At 37.1% G+C, this 23888-nt stretch overlaps 1 protein-coding gene across 3 annotated transcripts in view; it reads left to right on the top strand.

Moving 5' to 3' along the window:
- LOC117345042 overlaps nt 1-23888 on the top strand; it is a 95285-nt gene that overhangs the window by 49368 nt on the left and 22029 nt on the right. For all 3 annotated transcript variants that reach the window (XM_033907978.1, XM_033907979.1, XM_033907980.1), the window contains 2 exons: nt 3473-3696; nt 4587-6414. In XM_033907978.1, coding sequence (XP_033763869.1) covers nt 3473-3696; nt 4587-6414 — 2052 coding nt within the window. The remainder of the gene's footprint in view (nt 1-3472; nt 3697-4586; nt 6415-23888) is intronic.

Below are 23888 nucleotides of genomic sequence, written 5' to 3'. Positions count from 1 at the left end.
AATTAAAATAATTTGCTATATCTATTTCATCTGTAAAATGAGATCAATTGTATATTATGTTACTATTATCCTTTTAATATCGTGTTCCCTACCTCAAGGATAGTGTCATATCCCCTTGTGATAAAACCTACAGGATACGACGTGATTGCATTATACCCAATATCTCTATTCATTGCTAATATGAGACTTTCATGGTAACTGCATACCTTCTCTATCGAATCAGTGATTTACGCTTAGCCTTCCGGACCATCTGGTCATGTTATTGTAAGTACTTAATGAAATTTAAGTAAATCTGTTATTTCTTCGAACTTTTGCATCTATTCTGACGACTTTGAGTCAAAAATACAATTCATTTTACATGTCGGTGTCCTATTGTGTTATTCTTACACGTTGATACAATTTAGATTTCCGTATGTATGTGAATCTGTCATTTCTTCATATTTTAGCATGTATTCTAACGACTTCGAGTCAAAAATACAATTCAATTTAGATCACCAAAACACTTTTTTATTCTCCATTTGCGTTGAGTGAGTATGTTGACTTCTGACGGGTAGAATATAGTAGCCTTCCACACTGTGGAGTGAGGATAATAAGTATTTACACCAAAACAATATATTCTCGTCTTTAATCTGATATAATTCCCGAGATATGAACAAAATCCCAGATCAACTCACGAGTCAAAAGTAATGCTTGCTGACTACATCTTACAGGCTGAACAATGGCCAACAAAACCGCAGCTCCTAAGCGTATTTGACTTTAAAGGGATTTATTATAGTTTTGGTTTCAGGCCAGCACTGAGTGCACAGGTTCTGTGTAAAATATATCGCGGTTTTAACCTAATCACTACGAATAAATCAATTTCACTGCATTTGACATTTAAAATGTTGGAATCCATCTGCAAACATAAACAAAAACTGTAAATGTCAGAATTAGTGTATTTTCGTCTTTAATATAATAAATGTTCTTTATCAGTACATTATTAATTGGTACTGAAGGATTTGATTAAAAATACCTTTTTGCTTGTTTTATACTTGGCTTGTTGGAGACATATATACACAGTATCATACCATACTTATGTACGATTTGACTGATGCATTTTGCGTTTGTTGCGATACAATTCGTCAACATGAAATAAAAATGTTGATAAGAAAAGCTTATCTGAACTATACATCATAATATGTGCATAGGTATCAGTAGACTACCGCGTTTCAACATGCTTATTGAAAATATGTATTCAACATTCAAGATGGACTTGTCAATGAAGAACCTTGCTCTCTACCTCTGCGTGATAAGGTTTCCATAGATACAGATATTGGTATAACGTTATTGTGTCAAGGTTCGGTCCGGAGGTGTTCCTTAGGAACGATATTATTTTCCATTGAGGGACGGTCATGTTCTGAAAAAAACATTCCTACCATCAATTTTATCTGCAGATAATACCCAATACTAAGAATATCTTTCCTTTTCCCTTTTTCACTCTTATCACCGACGTCTTGGACGCCGTTGCATACACCAATTTTCTAAAGCGTCCTTAATTTCATGACATTTTTTTTGCGACCATCTTCAGATATCACGGGCGAATTTCTTCTGAAAGCATATTCACTATTTGATAAATAATGCATCTGTTATTGAAATAATATCTTACGGTGTCCCTCTCGACTGTGTCGTTTGTATTATCATTCGGAAAACTTTTTAGGCAATTTCTAACATGGTGGCCGTTATCATCGTGATGAACGAAAATAACAATCCCTTTATGTAGTAATATGACGTCTTCCTTTGTTGACTCGTTAGATTGTTTATCGATGATATCTATATCAGATGTTTTGCTTTCTATTTTTTGCCCGATATGTTGGTCTTGTATGTTTTACGGTTTGCTGGCTAAATACTATACACCGTATAGGAGTATCGATGTTTTATCATCGTTTTATATCTAGATTTGATCCCTACACAATATGTCTGCTATCTACGTCGGGGAATGTAAGGCGTTGTCGGGAAATGGTATACTTCAGCATTTCTATTGTTCGGAAAGAAAACACCGTTATCCTTGTTAAATCCGATTGTTATCTGTGGTAGTACATGTGTATATACCGACTTACATATCTACAGACAACACGTGCAATCTCTCTCCGTCTTAGTGGGAAGCTAAACCTCTCAAATGTCGCTCTTGTCACCGAGAAAGTAAATATTTCAAATATTGAAAATATTTTAAAACATTGGTATAACATCAGATTTTTAAACATTTTTCGTGATATCCATATATATACTATGTTTTAAAATATTGATTTTAATATGCAATTTAAATGGGAAATTGTTTTAAGTGAAAACATTATAAATCTGAAATCCTGACACAAAATGGATAAGGACTGGTTACGTTTTTTAAAACGTTTTCTTGAGAATGGTATAAGTGTGAATGTGGAAAGACTTTGGTATAACATAACCAGTGTTGGAATTTAAGCGGGAGCCTTGGGTGACTGATAACAGCTTTTCTAGCATTAACAGTTCGGAGATCTGGATTTGGCTACATAATCTTATCTACAGAATACTCTGTGATTGGATATAATCTCATGCTTATGGTGGAATACAATGTTTTACGTGAAGTCGTCATTTTGTAGCTTCAACGTTGCTTAAAATGCCTTGCCTCTAGAACGAAAATTCAATTAAACCGATAATTACGTATCATGATCGTTGATTTTATTTACTGGCGACCCCACACCGTGAAATAAGAAATCTTAACGAAAGTTACACAAGTATGGGAACTGATAGGCTTGATTGTCAAATCACACTTACATATCTATAGCAAATCTGAGCCCATTGTCTGAAAGGAGGACGTATCAACGTTTGTTTGGGGTAGATTAATTCAAGAGTCTATAAGAGCAGAATAAGTAAAATCAACGTTCTTTGTACGTTTTATCAATAGAGATTTAACGTGTATTTAATAGTTGTTCTGACATGATAAAAGTGAAAGTAAATGGAAGCGAGTTAAGTCTAGTGTGCTTACGTTAAGCTTTACCCGTGACACCTCATCCGTCTGTACTGGAATGTTAGGTTTATTGTATATTTAGTGATGGCTAAATTTGTTAATTCCACGGCTGATATATTAAAATCACTTGGAAAAATAATACTTTATTGTCATTTCTAATGATAATCAATATACCAAATGAAGCTTTCTCGGACTGACACTGCACCTAATAATGTGATAGATTTATCCATCTGTACCGAAGTCTCAACACATCTATTGTGCTATTTAATAAGGTTATTTTATTTATTGTTATAATGCAATGAAGATTTATTTGAAATACCAAATGCTCAGCAACATAACATTAATCAGCCTTGGAGTGTTACACATTTATTCATAAACATCAGTCAACAACAGCAACGACGACCCGCTTGCTTTGAAGCCGAGTATTTAGCTTGCTATTGCCATTATCAACTTCCATGTTTCTCAAACTTTGTCATATTTCATATTTTTCAGACGTCAAGCGACGATGACCTTGACCTCTCAGTGTTCTCTGTAGAGCAGTTTCAGCAGATGAAGGTCAAAATGGCTCAAGGTCATTCACTTGGACCGAACATTAAAAAAGACATCTCAAAAACGAATGGGGTGGCCAGTATGGTGGAAATACTGAAGGACCTAACGATGGCGGATATAGAGCAACCAGAACACGCGGCCTGGTTGTTTGACCAGGGCAATCACAAGTAAGAGGTTTACTATAATCAATACTTTGATGTATCCATTTATGGTCATGTTTAGTCTTTTAATGATTAACTTGAATATATTTTTATTTTACGGAGCCATAATACAGTAATTTTATTGAATACACTCCGGTGTTTTGTGTTACGGCTTCAAAACATAAAAATATACAAGTTAAAACTTTTACATGTTTAATTTAATCTAATGTACACAATCCTTGTGGGAATCCACTTTAATTGATGGACTCTGTTCTCTTAGAAATCATTACGCCGCTGTATCAGCCAATCAAAAGCGTCGTTGCAAACGGCGATGTCACTTTTAGGTCACATGAACCAAAGCTCATACTGACCTATTGCCATACACTTTTGTCCGGCATCGTCCGTTGTCGTTTTCTTGTTAACGCGGTAACTCGAATAAATATGAACGTATTTTCATGAAACTTGGTATGCGGCCATATATTAATAAGCATTTACAGAGTTGTTTTCATTTGTATTTTTTCTTACCATTGAACCTTGTAATTTAAAACGAATATGCGTCTTATAGGAATGTTGTTATGGAACAGAAAATATAACGAAAACAGCTTACCTGTCTAAAACAATAAAAAAAATACCGACGAAACCATAATTCTACCTCAAAATCGATAAAACGAGGACAAAATAAAAACATAAATGCACAAAGTGCAATAGGAATAAGACCAGGTGTCCCTGTATAGAAAGCGTCTTCTGCTTCATCGAAAACACCACCAATCAAATCTAGATCAAATCCGGGTAGCGTCATTTGGTCATAATGAACACCAAGGTGGTGACAATAGAATCCTTAACCATATTAGCAAGGAAACGCCTAACTTTGCTTTTATGTGCTTATCCTAATGTGCCGTATTGTTTTCTCCCGACAGGACAGTATGGTGCGTCGTCGCAGATATGTTGTTCTGTATATTCGAGAGCAAAACGTCTGAACGTCCACAGGCCGTCGTGTTGTTGCCCGGATGTTCCGTTCGATCACTTGTGTACAGCTCGGCGGCGACCAAACCACACCAGGGTATGTCTAAGACGATATCTGGGTTGGACAAGTACCAAATCATCCTGGACGACTCCAGTACTCATAAGAAATATTTGTTCAGCGTGCAGAAGAAATCAGACTTACTTTGCTGGATGGCATTTCTCAAACCGGCATCAAATCTGGAGAATGACACACAAATCGACACATCCGCTGAACCGAGACGACACTCTGTTAGCGGCCCTGTCCCCGTCCTTAAAGGTGAAGCACAGACTCACGTGACCCCCAAATATGCTCCATCTGCCAGGAACTCCATACGGACGTCCACATTGGTCAAGTCAGAGTCATTCACCAATGGAGTGACTCCTGCAGACGCAGAAACATCTCAAAACTCTGATCGAGAAAGTTCGAGCACGACCTCTGGGTCGTCTCCCCCAAAAGACTCATTGGGAGATTTCCGAAGGAGGTTGCGACGGGATACGGAACCAGAGATAATGAAAACACAGCCTGTAAAAGCGACCCATTTTCAAAAGTCCTCCCCGCAACCAAAGAAATCTAATCCATTCAGGAAACTCAGGTCGTTCGGTAGTTTAGACAGTTTATTTAAAAAGAAATCTTCGAAAGACACTGATTCGACAGATTCAAACTCGCTGGATGATAACGACGGTGCTTCGTCGCTGTCCTCTTCAGTTGACTTCACAAGTGTAGGTCTAGTCGATTCCGAACCCAAGACCGGTCTCGGTCGACAGCAGAGCCGGAAGTTGTCCCGGTCCCTTGACTTTGGCAAATCTGAAAAGGGTTTGAGTAAGGGCATTATTAGAACTGCTTCAGATTTAAAAGACAAACTAAAACGCAATAAGCCTGAGACCCCAGTGATCCTGAAGGATCTCCAAGAGATACGAATGAGTGGTTATTTACAGCAAAAGTACCTACTCAAGTGGCATAAACTGTGGTGCATTGTTTGTAGGGGATGTCTGTACGGGTTCAAATCTATGGCGCCCGATGAATCTGCAACTGTGGCAGTGGTTCTAAACAACTCAAAAGTGGAATATGTGTCTGAACCAGAAAAAAGGTTCAAAAAATCTTATGTGTTCAAAATTTCTCATCAGAGTCGGAAGAGTGTTTATTTCAATGCTGTGGACAACACTGAACTATCAAATTGGCTTCAATGTTTACAAATGGAAGCAAGTAAGGTAAAACTCGATAAAGTGGATAAAGTCACACCTGACTCATCGCGTGGTTACGAACATATTGACGGATATGGTAATCCGTCGTCATCAGTGAGGTCATCATCTCATTCACGTGTAGCTAAGGTGTCATCAGCGCCACCTAAGGTCAAATCTACTACACCCAGTAGATATAGTCCATCGTTAGAGGAAACTAGACGAAAGTCGCTTCCGAATGGTCCAACGAACGGTGATCGAGAAATCAACGGAAGTGACGCAGATTTTTCGTCATCAACAGAAGATTGGGGTTTATCCTCGTTACCTATAATGCCAAACAGAAACAGTTTTGGATTACCCGTTGAGGACTTCCCCGAGCACGACCCGGCTCTCAAGGAAGTTTGGCAGAAGGACAGGAACTATTTGTTTAATCTAGTGCGCGCCAAGCTGAGAGGATACAGAAAACGACGGGAGAGTGATGTAAATGTGGACAACCCGGGTCCTAACAATGAGGGGCTCATGGTGGTAAACGAAGATGTACGCACGACAAATCGGGAACTTCAGGTAAGACGCTCTACATTGGATATCTAACACATGTCTATTGTTGTGGATAGTTTTAGCAACATATTTACTTATGTACAGTGAAACTTTGTTATCTTTAACTCTGATAACTGGAAGACCGCGCAAGTAAAAATTCCGAGAAACAGTAAAAATTGTATATAAAATATACTCGGTCACCTTTTGAATACTCTGGATAACTTTTTCATGACTCTAATGACTTCGTGTTAACGAGGATCGACTGTATACATAAATAAGTTACTTAAATGTTGTTGAGAATTACGAGTAGTAAATGTCGAACACGTGCTACAGTAAACCTCCAGTTTTATTCTCCAAACTTAACATAGAAACATTTTCGAAGATGGACACAAGGCTACGAACACTAATATACAAAATGACAGATTTGTTTACCATATGTACATGCGTATATAAAATACATAAAATACTGGTGGCTGTCGAAGGGTATTGATTTCTTCGTCTTGGGTTGATCGAGTTATTTCCCTTGAGATACACTTCAGCTCACTAAGTACTTTAGAATCTTTAACATTTTGTTCGTGGTTTTGGAAATGTGTTAAGTATTTTACTACTATACATTGAAGAATAGTTTTATTTATATATCTGATCTATATTTTGGACCGCACGATCAATTAATGTTTTGTGATATCGTTAATTAGTATTTGCGTTTTATCACTGGCCCACATTTTTGGGTTATCTCCCTTTGAACCACCAATCGCTGTTTCCTACACATACAAAAGATATTTGTTTCCATAATACATTAACACCCACGACAACATACGTACCGTACCGTGCTAATTATAGAGCAACACGTGACCTCCGACACCTGCGGTGATTAATATTGCAGGTAAATGAGTCTGACTCACGCTACCTGTCCTCGTGGTGTACGGTTATATAAAAATCATTACTGAAGCTGATAGCTCCCGTAGAGTTGCTCAGTTATCTTCTATCTAAAACTAGATTTAATAAAAGTTTTATAAGGAGATCCCTCAACATGTTGTCACCAATATTGTCAAGTTGTCAATCATATTTCCCCACGGCAGACGAGTATTATATATTATGTCTACTGATATATCTAATTAACGTCTTATTGATTGACACATCTCAACAAAGTTTGAAAAATAAAAACGTGTTTACAGGAAATGTCACTATCAACCATATAAGTTATTTATGTTTGACGAGGAAGGTCAATATGTTTGGTATACCTTTGAACAATGTCAAGCGTGCTTTACGTTCTATGTTTGGTATACCTTAACACAATACCAAGTGTGCTTTACGTTCTGTGTTCGGTATACCTTAGCACAATATCTGGTGTGCTTTACGTTCTGTGTTTGGTATACCTTAGCACAATATCAAGTGTGCTTTACGTTCTTTGTTCGGTATACCTTAGCACAATATCAAGTGTGCTTTACGTTCTGTGTTAGCCCGAGTTTCCTCTGGCTCTGTCACCATGTCTGGTGTAGGGCCAGAGCGCACTACTATATGAAAACGTGGAATTCTCCGACACCGTTTGGTGTCGCTAAGAATCTGGTGCAAATACAATAAAATCGGGAGTGACATAACACCTACCTTACATATATGGATAAATGAGATATTTATTTACTTCAGAACACCCATTTAGTCCCATGTAGGTTTTTTTATTCCGTCTGTATAGACCCTCGCTTTACGCTAGTCAAAATTTCATACTTGACTCGACGCCATATTGCTAACTATGTAGGTCGTGGGCGGCCTAATTACCCTGATCAGTGCGCGATGGAGCGAAAAGAAAAAAAAATACAACATTTATTTTTATATATTTTACCGCTTATAGTTTATAAATAATAAATTTTTGAATTGAATATAACAGGTTTTGGGAAATAATAAGCTTAGTTTTCTTAATTTTAACTATTTAAGAAGAAAAACACAATAATTGATATGTGGTCTTTTCGGTCCATTGCGTTCCGATTCGGGTGGTTAGTCGTACTATCACTTACAAAATGGCGGGTCAACAGTATGAAATTTTGACTAGCGTAAAGCGAGGGTCTATACGGACGGAATAAAACACCTATGTGGGACTAAATGGGTGTTCTGGGGTAAATAAATATCTCATTTATCCATATATGTAAGGTAGGTGTTATGTCACTCTCGATTTTATTGTATTTGCACCAGATTCTTAGCGACACCAAACGGTGTCGGAGAATTCCACGTTTTCATATAGTAGTGCGCTCTGGCCCTACACCAGACATGGTGACAGGGCCAGAGGAAACTCGGGCTAGTTCTGTGTTTGGTATACCTTAGCACAATATCAAGTGTGCTTTACGTTTGTTTGGTTTACCTTAGCACAATACCAAGTGTATTTTACGTTCTGTGTTTGGTATACCTTAGCACAATACCAAGTGTGCTTTACGTTCTGTGTTTGGTATACCTTAACACAATATCAAGCGTGCTTTACGTTCTGTGTTTGGTATACCTTAGCACAATATCAAGTGTGCTTTACGTTCAGTGTTTGGTATACCTTAACACAATACCAAGTGTGCTTTACGGATTTCGTTTACCTTAGCACAATATCTGGTGTGCTTTACGTTCTTTGTTTGGTTTACCGTAGCACAATATCAAGTGTGCTTTACGTTCTGTGTTTGGTATACCTTAGCACAATATCTGGTGTGCTTTACGTTCCGTGTTTGATATACCTTAGCACAATATCTGGTGTGCTTTACGTTCCGTGTTTGGTATACCTTAGCACAATATCTGGTGTGCTTTACGTTCCGTGTTTGGTATACCTTAGCACAATATCAAGTGTGCTTTATGTTCCGTGTTTGATATACCTTAGCACAATATCTGGTGTGCTTTACGTTCCGTGTTTGGTATACCTTAGCACAATATCAAGTGTGCTTTACGTTCCGTGTTTGATATACCTTAGCACAATACCAAGTGTGCTTTACGTTCCGTGTTTGATATACCTTAACACAATACCAAGTGTGCTTTACGTTCTGTGTTTGGTATACCTTAGCACAATACCAAGTGTGCTTTACGTTCCGTGTTTGGTATACCTTAGCACAATATCAAGTGTGCTTTACGTTCCGTGTTTGATATACCTTAACACAATACCAAGTGTGCTTTACGTTCTGTGTTTGGTATACCTTAGCACAATATCTGGTGTGCTTTACGTTTGTTTGGTATACCTTAGCACAATATCAAGTGTGCTTTACGTTCTATGTTTGATATACTTCAGCACAATATCAAGTGTGCTTTACGTTTAGTGTTTGGTATACCTTAACACAATACCAAGTGTGCTTTACGGATTTCGTTTACCTTAGCACAATATCTGGTGTGCTTTACGTTCTTTGTTTGGTTTACCGTAGTACAATATCAAGTGTGCTTTACGTTCTGTGTTTGGTATACCTTAGCACAATATCTGGTGTGCTTTACGTTCCGTGTTTGATATACTTTAGCACAATATCAAGTGTACTTTATGTTCTGTGTGTTTTGCATTTTTTGTACATTTATCACTTTATGCTCCACGTGTGACATTCCATACGTACTTTATATATATATCTGTATTAACATAATCAGTATTATGTTCAGTGTTTGACATTCCATGGTGGCTTTTGTTTTGAATATATTAACATAATCGATATAATGGTCAGCATATGATATTCGATGTTGGCTGTTGTTTTATATGCATTTACATAATCAATATATGGGTTATGTCCAGAGTATGACATTCTGTAGACTAGCCACAAGCCCATGAATTCTAATACTAGATTATTTTCCCCTCATTGGAAATGTAAAATCTAGAATCAGACATCTCCTTGAAACCATCAAACTCGATTGTATCTACAATATTAATATTCTAGAGACAGGGGGTCAGTCTAGATATTCTGTTCGGTTATACTTTGAATGTATGTATGTATTGATAGTATCATTATATATTTTGTGTGTATCTATATAATGTATGTTCATGTTTCATTAAATTTTAATCGATAGTGGTCTTTAATGACTGAATAATGTCATAGTAGAAGATGTAGTATCCTAAAGTCACTTTGCTGTGACAAACGATACACTCAAGGACGACAGTTCTGGTGTACCCAAGGTCTACATCCTGATGTTAGAGATTTTCAGTAAAACAATGAATGTCATTTGAAACTTATGTACACTGAACAGATGTCACCATGGTGGTCACTCATTGGTCATTTTTCAGTGTGACCTACATATGTCCAAGTTGATAGTGGTCAGAGAGGTCAACTTTAGCCTAGAGGCGATGGTCGTGTCGGAGCTTTAGGGACGTTATGTACAACTTGTGTCACAGTGGTAGTTTGTATAGGAGTTATATATGTATATTGGCAATGGAAGTGATAGTTATTACGAGGGACAGGTAGTAGTATATACAGGTAGACAATTGTTAACAGGTAGTAGTATATACAGGTAGACAATAGTTAACAGGTAGTAGTATATACTGGTAGACTATAGTTAACAGGTAGTAGTATACACTGGTAGACTATAGTTAACAGGTAGTAGTATATACAGGTAGACTATAGTTAACAGGTAGTAGTTTACACTGGTAGACTATAGTTAACAGGTAGTAGTTTACACAGGTAGACTATAGTTAACACGTAGTAGTATACATAAGTAGACTATAGTTAACAGGTAGTAGTATATACAGGTAGACAATAGTTAACAGGTAGTAGCATATACAGGAAGACAAAGTTAACAGGTAGTAATATATACAGGTACACAATAGTTAACAGGTAGTAGTATACACAGGTAGACGATAGTAAGCAGGTAGTAGTATATACAGGTAGACACTAGTAAACAGGTAGTAGTATACACAGGTAGACACTAGTAAACAGGTAGTAGCATATACAGGAAGACAAAGTTAACAGGTAGTAGTATATACAGGTAGACAATAGTTAACAGGTAGTAGAATACACAGGTAGACACTAGATAACAGGTAGTAGTATATACAGGTACACAATAGTTAACAGGTTGTAGTATATACAGGTACACAATAGTTAACAGGTAGTAGTATATACAGGTACACAATAGTTAACAGGTAGTAGTATATACAGGTACACAATAGTTAACAGGTAGTAGTATACACAGGTAGACAATAGTTAACAGGTAGTAATATAAACAGGTAAACAATAGTTAACAGGTAGTAGTTAACACATGTAGACACTAGTTAACAGGTAGTAGTATACACAGGTAGACAATAGTTAACAGGTAGTAGTTTCCACAGGTAGACAATAGTTAACAGGTAGTAGTATACACAGGTAGACAATAGTTAACAGGTAGTAGTATACACAGGTAGACAATAGTTAACAGGTAGTAATATAAACAGGTAAACAATAGTTAACAGGTAGTAGTTAACACAGGTAGACAATAGTTAACAGGTAGTAGTATACACAGGTAGACAATAGTTAACAGGTAGTAGTTAACACAGGTAGACAATAGTTAACAGGTAGTAGTATACACAGGTAGACAATAGTTAACACGTAGTAGTTTACACAGGTAGACAATAGTTAACAGGTTGTAGTATATAAAGGTGGCAATAGTTAACAGGTAGTAGTTAACACAGGTAGACAATAGTTAACAGGTAGTAGTATACACAGGTAGACAATAGTTAACACGTAGTAGTTTACACAGGTAGACAATAGTTAACAGGTTGTAGTATATAAAGGTGGCAATAGTTAACAGGTAGTAGTATACACAGGTAGACAATAGTTAACACGTAGTAGTATATACAGGTAGACAATAGTTAACAGGTAGTAGTATACAGGTAGACAATAGTTAACAGGTAGTAGTATATACAGGTAAACAATAGTTAACAGGTTGTAGTATATACAGGTAAACAATAGTTAACAGGTTGTAGTATATACAGGTAGACAATAGATAACAGGTTGTAGTATATACAGGTAGACACTAGTTAACACGTAGTAGTATATACAGGTACACAATAGTTAACAGGTAGTAGTATACACAGGTAGACAATAGATAACAGGTAGTAGTATATACAGGTAAACAATAGTTAACAGGTTGTAGTATATACAGGTAGACAATAGTTAACAGGTAGTAGTATACACAGGTACACAATAGATAACAGGTAGTAGTATATACAGGTACACAATAGTTAACAGGTAGTAGTATATACAGGTAGACAATAGTTAACAGGTTGTAGTATATACAGGTAGACAATAGATAACAGGTAGTAGTATATACAGGTAGACTATAGTTGACAGGTAGTAGTATATACAGGTAGACAATAGTTAACAGGTAGTAGTATACACAGGTAGACAATAGTTAACAGGTAGTAGTTTCCACAGGTAAACAATAGTTAACAGGTAGTAGTATACACAGGTAAACAATAGTTAACAGGTAGTAGTATACACAGGTAGACAATAGTTAACAGGTAGTAGTATACACATGTAGACACTAGTTAACAGGTAGTAGTATATAAAGGTGACAATAGCTAACAGGTAGTAGTATATACAGGTAGACTATAGTTAACAGGTAGTAGTTAACACAGGTAGACTATAGTTAACAGGTAGTAGTATACACATGTAGACACTAGTTAACAGGTAGTAGTATATAAAGGTGACAATAGCTAACAGGTAGTAGTATATACAGGTAGACTATAGTTAACAGGTAGTAGTTTACACAGGTAGACTATAGTTAACAGGTAGTAGTATACACAGGTAGACAATAGCTAACAGGTAGTAGTATATACAGGTAGACTATAGTTAACAGGTAGTAGTTTACACTGGTAGACTATAGTTAACAGGTAGTAGTATACACAGGTAGACAATAGTTAACAGGTAGTAGTATACACAGGTACACAATAGTTAACAGGTAGTAGTATATACAGGTAGACAATAGTTAACAGGTAGTAGTATACACAGGTAGAAAAACATAAGCCCGATACATCTTATAACTTCGATGAAGGAACACGAAGGCGAGGCTTAACTTGTGTTAAAAATACAGGTGCGTGTTCGGGACAAGTTATGATATCAAATAATCTATAAATCATAATATTTATAAACACACTTATCTGGGACCCCAGTGTTTTGGCTAGGTTTCTCTGTCTAGATAAGAAGACGTATTGAGGTTAATCGAGACCTCTGATCTGTGGCCGCTGTGGCCTTTGGGTGGGAGTGATGTTACAGACTGATAGCATGTCGGATTGAAGGTATACAGCTAAAATAATCTGTCAGCTCTATAAACATTTATCTGTTATAAATCAAACGTTAGTTTTAATGTGATTTTTTAAAGGCTTGTTTTGTCAATATGAAAATGAAGCATATTTGAATTTGCGCCTGAGTACAAAATATGCTGAAAAATATACGGATGAAGGTGCCGTGAGGAATTGGGAGCTGTTGTCATTAGGATGAAGGTCAAAGATAGGAGGTGAGAAGGTGACTGGTCCAGTAAACAGACGTACCGGAGATGTAATAGGGTTCCTGTATATTTATAGAAGGTTTAATCCTCTGTATCAGATGTTTACATTCACACCTTCTCACATTATTAGAACGTGTACAATTGTTTATGTGAATTTTAAAATCAATCAACAGACACAATTAAGATGCCTTTGACTTTCAGAAATACCCAAATTTCTGCTAATTGTTTTGCAGCATGTTTCGGCAATGTTGAGTTTATACAAAAAATCGGACATTTATATGATGCAAATTCCTGAAAGGATACCAAAATTTCTACATTTACTTTTGTTTATATTTGAGACAGAACTGAGGAAGTAAACATTAACAGTATTAACTGTGTCTTACACAGGAGTAACACCCACCTGGCTTTCACTTTCTTATCACATGTCGTATAGAAATAATTCCAATAATTTGACAGAGAAAGGCGATCCTTTGAAATTTAATATGTAAATTCTTCTTTGTTGGCATTGAAGATTGATAAATGACTTTACTTCTAATTCCGAACTAATAAGTATCTTAACCAAGAAAAACGAAATCAGACAAAAAGGAAAACTGCGATACCAATTAATTGCATGATGGACATAAAGCATCAACTCCAGGAAACCTGTTCTGATTCTGAAGATGTTTTCCGCCACGTAAATGTCTCTTAAATCAGTTTCAAAGAATTTGGCACTCTATGAAATGCAGTTAAGACAAGAAGAGGGAGGGGTATGTTTTATAGATAACCAGGTCCATGTATAAGCAGCGGTGTATGCTGGAGAGGGGGGAGTTCGTACGTAGATGGAAACTCGTGAGTGAGCAGATCTATGTGGGATTGCAGATTGGAGGGCGTTGAACAACATTTATTAGCTTCAGTACGGAAAGGTAAGAACAGTTTGTTATTGTTCAAAGTTCGAGAACAGGTTATAAGATGCAAACACTTTCTTGTTTACCGACACGACGTGAAAATTTCGATGTTGGTCATTTTAAAGTTTTCGTGTTATAAAAAGTCGCAGAGTTAACACTTCGATGTTGTTCGTGAACACTTTGATGTTGTTCGTGAACACTTTGATGTTGTTCGTGAACACATTGATGTTGTTCGTGAACACTTTGATGTTGTTCGTGAACACTTTGATGTTGTTCGTGAACACTTTGATGATGTTCGTGAACTCTTTGATGTTGTTCGTGAACACTTTGATGTTCATGATCTCTTTGATGTTGTTCTTTAACATTTTGATGTTGTTCGTAAACTCTTTGAACTTTGATGTTGTTCTTTAACATTTTGATATTGTTCGTGAACACTTTGATGTTGTTCGTGAACACTTTGATGTTCATGATCTCTTTGATGTTGTTCTTCAACATTTTGATGTTGTTCGTAAACTCTTTGAACTTTGATGTTGTTCGTGAACCCTTTGATGTTGTTCGTGAATTCTTTGATGTTATTTGTGAAAGCTTTGATATTCATGATCTCTTTGATGTTGTTCTTTAACATTTTTATGATGTTCGTAAACTCTTTGATGTTGTTCGTGAACTCTTTGATGTTGTTCGTGAACACATTGATGTTGTTCGTGAACGCTTTAATGCTGTTCGTGAACGCTTTTATGTTGTTCGTGAACACTTTGCTGTTGTTCGTGAACACTTTGATGTTGTTCGTGAACACATTGATGTTGTTCGTGAACACTTTGATGTTGTTCGTGAACACTTTGATGTTATTCGTGAACACATTGATGTTGTTCGTGAACACTTTGATGATGTTCATGATCTCTTTGATGTTGTTCGTGAACACTTTTATGTTGTTCGTGAACACATTGTTCTTGTTCGTGAACACATTGGTGTTGTTCGTGAACACTTTAATGATGTTAATGATCTCTTTGATATTGTTCGTGAACGCTTTTATGTTGTTCGTGAACGCTTTTATGTTGTTCGTGAACACTTTGATGTTGTTCGTGAACACTTTGATGTTGTTCGTGAACACATTGATGTTGTTCGTGAACACTTTGGTGTTGTTCGTGAACTCTTTGATGTTATTCGTGAACAATTCGGTGTTGTTCGTGAACACTTTGATGATGTTCATGATCTCTTTGATGTTGTTCGTGAACACTTTTATGTTGTTCGTGAACACATTGTTCTTGTTCGTGAACACATTGGTGTTGTTCGTGAACACTTTAATGATGTTCATGATCTCTTTGATATTGTTCGTGAACGCTTTTATGTTGTTAGTGAACGCTTTTATGTTGTTCGTGAACACTTTGATGTTGTTCGTGAACACATTGATGTTGTTCGTGAACACTTTGGTGTTGTTCGTGAACTCTTTGATGTTATTCGTGAACAATTCGGTGTTGTTCGTGAACACTACTTATATTCATATCTACGTCAGACATAATTTTAACTATTTTGTTCATTTTACAGACGCCATACGGCGTTTAAGTGTTATATCAGGTTCTGGAATGTATAGTTAACCGATACATTGTAACTCTATATGGTGATGAATAAGTGCTGTAAAGCTTTATGAAATAGATGACCATGGCCTGGTGTTTATGGAAATAATCACGTCTTTGGCAGCAAGTACAGGGTTCATCGGTGAACTTTTCCATCAATTATTGTGTCTTTACGAGGTTTTTGAAACAAATAATTTATTTGTGATTTTAAAAAGTTGTTAACTGTGTACCGCAGAGTTAAACTTCTTGATAATGTAAGGGAATGTTCAAGTGGTTCTGGAAAATCTACCAATACAGTGTATATTGACTATTGTAACTATACCTACTAGGCTATGTTACAGAGGCTACACCTTGTATGTCTGTACACTTTTTATACAGTTGACAGATCGACTCCGTCATTCGTAGAGCACCTGCTGGTAAATTTTTGAGTCGGATTGCACCTTCACGTTAGAGAGTTCGCAGAGGTGACGGGGTCAGGTTATGTTATATCGCCTATCCGGGAGTATAGGGTACACGTTATGGCCCCAGTCATAAAGCCAGGCAATACAAGATAGTTAGGTATTGAGGATTTGAATTACTTTCCACTCAATTTTCAATTTAAATCTTTCATAAATGTCCAAGGATATTACAATACCATTTCCACTGTGATAATGTGGTATCTTTCTCTGCCCCCCGTCGATACCTGTATATATCCCCTATCACCAGTTTTATGTGTGTCAACTGTAATACATTATCAGGTATTCTAGCAGAACGCCCGCCTGTCATACCTATTTTCTGGCATTGTCCAGCCTAGCGGGATTAACAACAAAGCCTCACTCCTACCAGCCTCGGACACATGATATACACACCAATAAACTTATTTTATTGTCGGAACTTTTAATAAACAAGAATTTATCGATTACTGTGGGATGGAGGGGGGGGGGGGGGGGGGGTCGTACTGAGAAATTTTAACTGGTATTATTTTTTAAACTAGCGTTATCTTATATATCCTGGGTATGCTACGAATGCAACCCTTTCATCAACGAGTCTCGCCGATAAAATTGTTGATAAAACGCTGAAAATGTACGTCAGTAACATCCACAGTGAAATAAACACTGTTCTACTTACCTCTTTGCTCGGTACCTTGAACACTCCATAATCCTTAACTCCACCAGAAGCATTTATTAATGCAATAATAATTTATATCAAGTACAAGATACATCAGCGTCAATACATCGTCCATATGTGTAATAGCGGGTTTTTTTTTTCAAAACCATAATTTTTGACATTTTAGATCCGGAATATTTCTTCCTTTTTGTCATTGTTTGTTGACATGATAAAACTTTTACGCTTGTTGATATTGTCGAGTATGGAAGTTTGTTAAAATTACCAAAGGCCCATATATACTGATCAATTTTATGATTTACGCAAGCAGGATGCTAAAAGCCAAGCATCACTGATGACGTCGGGCAGCTGACTTTCCGGTGAGGTTAAAAGGTCAAAAGTGCTGTTCAATCACTTGCGTAGGTCCGCTCTAACTCGTTGTTTCCGAAATTCGGCTTTGTTAAAATCTGTATTAATTTACCGTTAAACACTTTGTGTATTTTTATATTTTCTAAAGTATATCAAACTCGCTGATATAATACTGTAAATCCGGAAGTAAAACAAATGAGATAAGTGTTATAAAGTAAACTCATTCTTGTACTTCCGGTTGTGGCGTGGCCCTGACTGATTAGACCAATCACATTTATGTAAACAACTCAACAGAGACCATAGAAATAAAAATAATACTTAACGACCAGTAAATATCTTTGTACCAAATTTGTTTATTGTATTATCAGACTTAGCCCCGTCTATTCACAGAATAGATGTAAACACACTTAGGGCCTACCCAGGCATGAGAAGGTGTATCGCGGGTCGTAAAATCTTCAGACGAAAACCTTGTAAATACGCAGATAGTGTAATTGTCAGTTTAATGGTCATCTGAATAATCAGCTTGGTCAGTGATACGGATTTATGTCCAAGTACTGACCGCCTCTCCATTAAAGAGCGGAAGTTATAAATACAACGACAACAAAGAAAATTAGGATGATAAACAGCACCATATTCGGGTGTCTGAATATACTGCTCTCTGAATGCGGGGTGTTCTGGCAACACTTTCACGAACGCTCCATAACTTAAAATCAGAAAGATGTTATTATAGAATTTAAGGAAAATTTCGTTAAAGTAAACTTTCTTTCTGAACTCGTATAATGCTTTACTATTGGCCAATCCGTGGAACCTGCGGATCAGGGAGACTAATCCCTCATATTATTTGATTCCGTGTGTCGGTTCTACAGGCTGCACTGACTATGATAAAAGAATATATATCAAATTGAATTAGAATACAATTGGTCATTTCGTTTGTAGAACATCCTCTGGTCTGACGTGTTACAACGGTGTCTAGAGTGTTGTCTTTCTCAAATATTCCTCCAACAGGTAATCGTGTTTTGTATTTACCTGTGATTGTTTAACAGTTTTAAAATAGAACGCTTCGGTACAACGTGGTTTTACATACCAGATTTCAAACAAGTTTTCTAATATGTACGTTTATTGGGCCATTAACTCCGCACCTTTAACATAAATGTGCTCATTTTAAGAGATAATGAAAGTCGGCACTTTTGTCGCGAGATCGCTTCACGAGTTTCTAAGGTGCAGAATATTGCATTACCTCTAGCTTTTAAACTACATACAATGATGTGTACAGAAAGATATATAAACACCTGTATCACTCTAAGTGAACAATGACCCAAATAATGTACTGCAGAGTCAGAACGTTGTCTTTATTCTCTACTTGGGAGTGCTTGCCAAAGTCTGATGTGATCCAACTGAAACACCTTGACCTCTGTGATCTCTCTTATGCTGCTAACCCTGTCGTTTTGTCTTGTGGACACCATTAGTGTTTCCTTTCGTGTTGTCGTCCATTTCTCTTATCTTCATGATATCCTCTGTCTTTTTGTCTTGTGGACACCTTAAGCGTTCCCTGTCCTGTTGTCGTCCATTTTTCTATCTTAATGATACCCCTGTCTTTTTACCTTATGGACACCATTAGCGTTCCCTGTCGCGTTGTCTCTTTTAATATCTTTATGATATCCTGTGTCTTTTTCTCTCGTCGTTTAGTTCTTGTTGACACCCCGATAGCGGTAGTGAGAACCAATGATTGAGCTTCTCATGCAAAATGTAATGAATGTATGTTTTAGATATAACAGTTACAAACTAGCAGTGATAAACTATCATTATAATTCCACAGGGTGATTCTATGATATCAATAACACAGGGATTGGTAGTCAATGAGGTAAATCGTGTTCCTTACTCTTTGAATTGGCAACAGAGATTGGTCATTAGACACCCCCGGATCTGGTGTACCCAGATCAATGATGGCTTGATCAAATCCAATCTGTTTTCCGGGACTCAAGAAGAATGAACCATTCTGGTAAGAGTCCGATACTGCAACTAACCATTCATTGTATCCTTAACGATTCCAGCTTGATATTTGTATTGAATTTGAAAGTTTAATTTGATTTTGAAAAAATAAGACAGGTTTTCTGATGGTGAGATACAATCTCACGGTATTATGGTTATATACAAGCGTGCTATGACCGTGTCTGTGGAACAACCCCCGGGCTGTATGTCGGTGAGACGACCCCTGGGCCGTATACAGTAAGAACTGTATTGCAGAACTTGGGAGTACTACCTGTGTGATATGTCAATACCTGTCACAGGTACGAGGTGTAGGTGTCGCTCACGTCATCACAAATTACAGGTAATTACTGGACACCTACGCTAATATAATGTGTCGTTAGGTCTGTGTCGTAAAAACCTTAACAGAGAGGGACCGGTCAGTATTGACCATTGGGCAATCTATACAGGATGGACAATACCCGGGACATTCTCTACAGGTAACAGCAACGTCATCGATGTTTTTGAGGAAAAACAAAGTCCATAATATATTATACACGCATCAATTGGTGTTTTGATACCTACATCGCCAGCGATAATTGACAAGTGTCTGTTGGTCAGCTAGGTGTGGCCAGACACACTCGACGATATGTTTATGGACAAAAGTCATTAACTGATAGATATTTACCCTGGTCTGTATATCTCTGGACATAGACCAGACACACTGACCGCTAACGGTAATCGGAAGTGAGGGTCAGTTTGTCATATAACGGAGTGGTCAGTTATCAATCCTTAATCAGAGGTACCAGTGGTTCGGGTTAAAACACACACAAAACACATTGTTGATAAAAGATGCTACCAAACCAGGTGTAGTGATGACGTGGTCTGGATTGCGTTTGACGCCAATGGAATTGTGGCTGGTGTTATTCTGATGCTGATGACGTGAACGATCGGTCTAAGATCTGACACGTAAGTATTTTTTTGTAGATTGTTGATATGGTGTTTGGGCATTCTGATTGACAATGATATTAATGTCGTTAGTCATACAGAAATATTATTGTAAAATCTTTAATTTCTACCATGAGGTATTGTTTCACTCTGTATACCTGTTCTGGCATTTGGTAGCCTCGGCTAGAATAATGAACCGTTAACAACACAAGAAACCTGTTTTCCGAGCCTAACTTTGATTTTTTTTTGGGTGGGGGGTTACCCTAATGCTTTTTTATTATCAGTTCTTTAGTGAACGTGTATGTATCGCTTTGGCTGACATGTAGGTCGATCTCTACGTGAAATCCTGTTACATTTTAGCCAATGGAAAGACGAGGATGTTGATGCACGTGTCTTGTTATCCTTTTCCTCGATCGTCAAATATTTACATTTTTGTGATGTGTTTGTGTTTAAAAAGCGTCTACATACGTACGATTGCTATATTGGATAAGAGCAATGCTTTTAAAGTCCGGCATAGTAAAGTTATACCACAAATATTTAAAAACAACAGAGAATACCGACATAACAACGAAATTGTGATTCTAACTCAAAAACAACAGAGAATTCCGACATTATAACAAAACCACAATTCCAACCTAAAAATAACAGAAAATACCGACATAATAACTAAATTGTAATTTTAACTCAAAAACAATTGGGAATACCGACATAATAACGAAATTATAACATAGTTCTAAATAAAAATTGGTAAAATGAGGGCAAAATGTGAACACAGATATAGCATGGAGAACCTTGGAAAATTACAAGGATAATATTACCAGGGGTTCCGGAATGATATGCGTCTTCTGCTTCATCGACGATAACCGCCTTACAAACATAGCTCAAATCCAGTTAGGTCATATTCTCAAAATTAGAACTAGGGTGTTGACAAGGGATACTAGGCATATCAACAGGTATCGAACACATATGACTTAATATCGCGCAAAGCCTAAAATAGATTTTTCCCAAATGAAATCACGATGTCCACCATAACACTTGTCCATGCTCTTCACCAACCTGCCTCTCTTCATACTTTGTGTTATTAAGTTTTCCTGTCAGAAGTAGATATCTGTCACGGAAATCGTGATAATAGGAACATATCGTCCTGGAATATCGAATCAACTGGGACATGTAACGCCGTAAGAAAGGGAAGCAGCCATGTTACTGTCTAGAAATGGAAACTTAACAATTGGAAAATTGAAATCATGACTATCATCAGATTAGTTGTAAGCTTTCTCCAGCTAGTTACGTAAGAAAAGATGGAGGTAAGCGGCTAGTGTTAAAGAGTCTGCAGTTCTACTTGGTACATCTGATCGATATTGTAGTTTTTTTGTTATTTAAAGATAATACATCGCCAATATACTATGCGTGAAATTGAGGTGCTTTATAAGGTCTGTTATTTGTTCCGATAAACTCTTCAGTAAAGTTTGTTAAGTCGATGAATAAAATTCCCAGCCTATTATTTCGAAATATAACTTTACTTAATCTATCGCCAATGACAAGTTTACGCGTAACGCTGCGGTGTCAAAAGTCGGCGTGACTAAATATTTCATATCCTCAAAAAGAAAAATTAGATTCCGGCTGCTTCATGCTTAGTTTCTGTCACGACCAACAAAACCATTAACCGCATGTAAGACATTTCACACCTGCATACCTGTGAAATTGCATTTTTGCACCAGAAACACCTATTTGCTTATGTATATAGGTTTTGAGCTGGCGGATGTTGGTCCTAATGATAAGGACAGTGACGGTCTCGGGGTTGCACACACTAATGCATACGATAGAGTGGTGCTCATCACCAGACCAGGGGGTCGACATATTTCATATGTCGACTTTTGTCTGATGTATATAGCCAGGTCGTATAACACAGCCTATTTGTGGTTTAAAATTACTCGGGCGGAACGCCGTAAACCGCATCACTGATTTCGTAATTAATTGCATAATGAATATGTCCCTGTCTTGTTAAAGTTTTGAAATCTAACTTAACCTGCCCGTGGCGATTGTGTCATCCCTTTGTTCTCGCCACACGCGATTGTATATTATTGTCAGTTTATCAAGGCACAGTTAGCTTCAACAATATGTATAACATCATCGGTTGTGATATGACAAGGGCTCTCGGGAAACTCGCAGCGACGTTCAATTTGAATGGCTTGTCATTGTAAATGATGACAGGAAGTAAAAGTTGAGACAATAGCATGACGATATGCGAGGATATAGACGCTCACTTAACAGTGCCCCACAGTCATCCATATCCCATGTTGGGATGTTGTCAACTTTATACGGAAGTTCAATATACAGATATAACGCTCATTACAACACTGCATCAAAATAAGAACTGTTCTGGTCGAAATCGAACGATCATTCAGTCTACACTTGTATCATGTGCAAGCTCTATCATCAGATAAGACGCTACAGTGATCCCTCGGGTATCTACCGATGCCCCGATTGCAGAAACTTTCGTTACTCCTCGGGTGTTTGGGTATTCCAACTTCCCTTTTAATTTGGCGATCAATTTAATTGTCTTGTATCGAGAGTGATTTCCCATGTTTTAGTTCGCCATGTATTGCGCCCTTTCTGTTTCTTGTACGCCATGAATGGTTTCCTTCCATATTTGTTACGCCATGAATGGTTTCCTTTCATATTTGCTACGCCATGAATGGATCCCTTCCATATAAGTTACGCCATAAATGGCTTCCATATTTGGTGTTCCACGTGTTGTTTCCTTTCTGTTTTAATACATCATACGGTCCCTTCTCCTGTGTCAGTACAGTTGTTTGACTGACTATTACATTTATTTGTTGTTTCTCGGGCGATTTGTTTCCTTTTTGGTAAGGTGAGCGGATTGTTTCTCTTTGTTGAAACATTCGTCCCTTTACAATTTACTTACAATAACTCCCTCTTTTAATGCTTGGTTCATCACCGGACTTAGATCTTTTACACTTTTTAACTCTTCAAATCTCATAAGACTTGAGTTTTGACTCTTTCTGACTATTCAGATCTTCCACGGAGTTAAATAATGACGTTTAGCCGCCGATAGCGTATAAATATTATACCACGAATGCTGACCATTGTGTTCTGTTTTAAATAACTTCAAACACAAAGGTTTGTGGTTAAGGCAAATATCAACAGGGGGAAATATGAGACATTTTAATCTAAAGTTTCTACATTGATATCACATTGTGTATGTTACAAAATTGTATAATCACTGATGTGGCTCTCCTGCGTCGGTTTG

Source organism: Pecten maximus, chromosome 16 (genome assembly GCF_902652985.1).
Source record: "Pecten maximus chromosome 16, xPecMax1.1, whole genome shotgun sequence".
Classification (NCBI taxonomy): domain Eukaryota; kingdom Metazoa; phylum Mollusca; class Bivalvia; order Pectinida; family Pectinidae; genus Pecten; species Pecten maximus.
The sequence above is the reverse complement of the archived record's forward strand: the minus strand, read 5'-3'. Positions and strand labels throughout refer to the sequence as shown.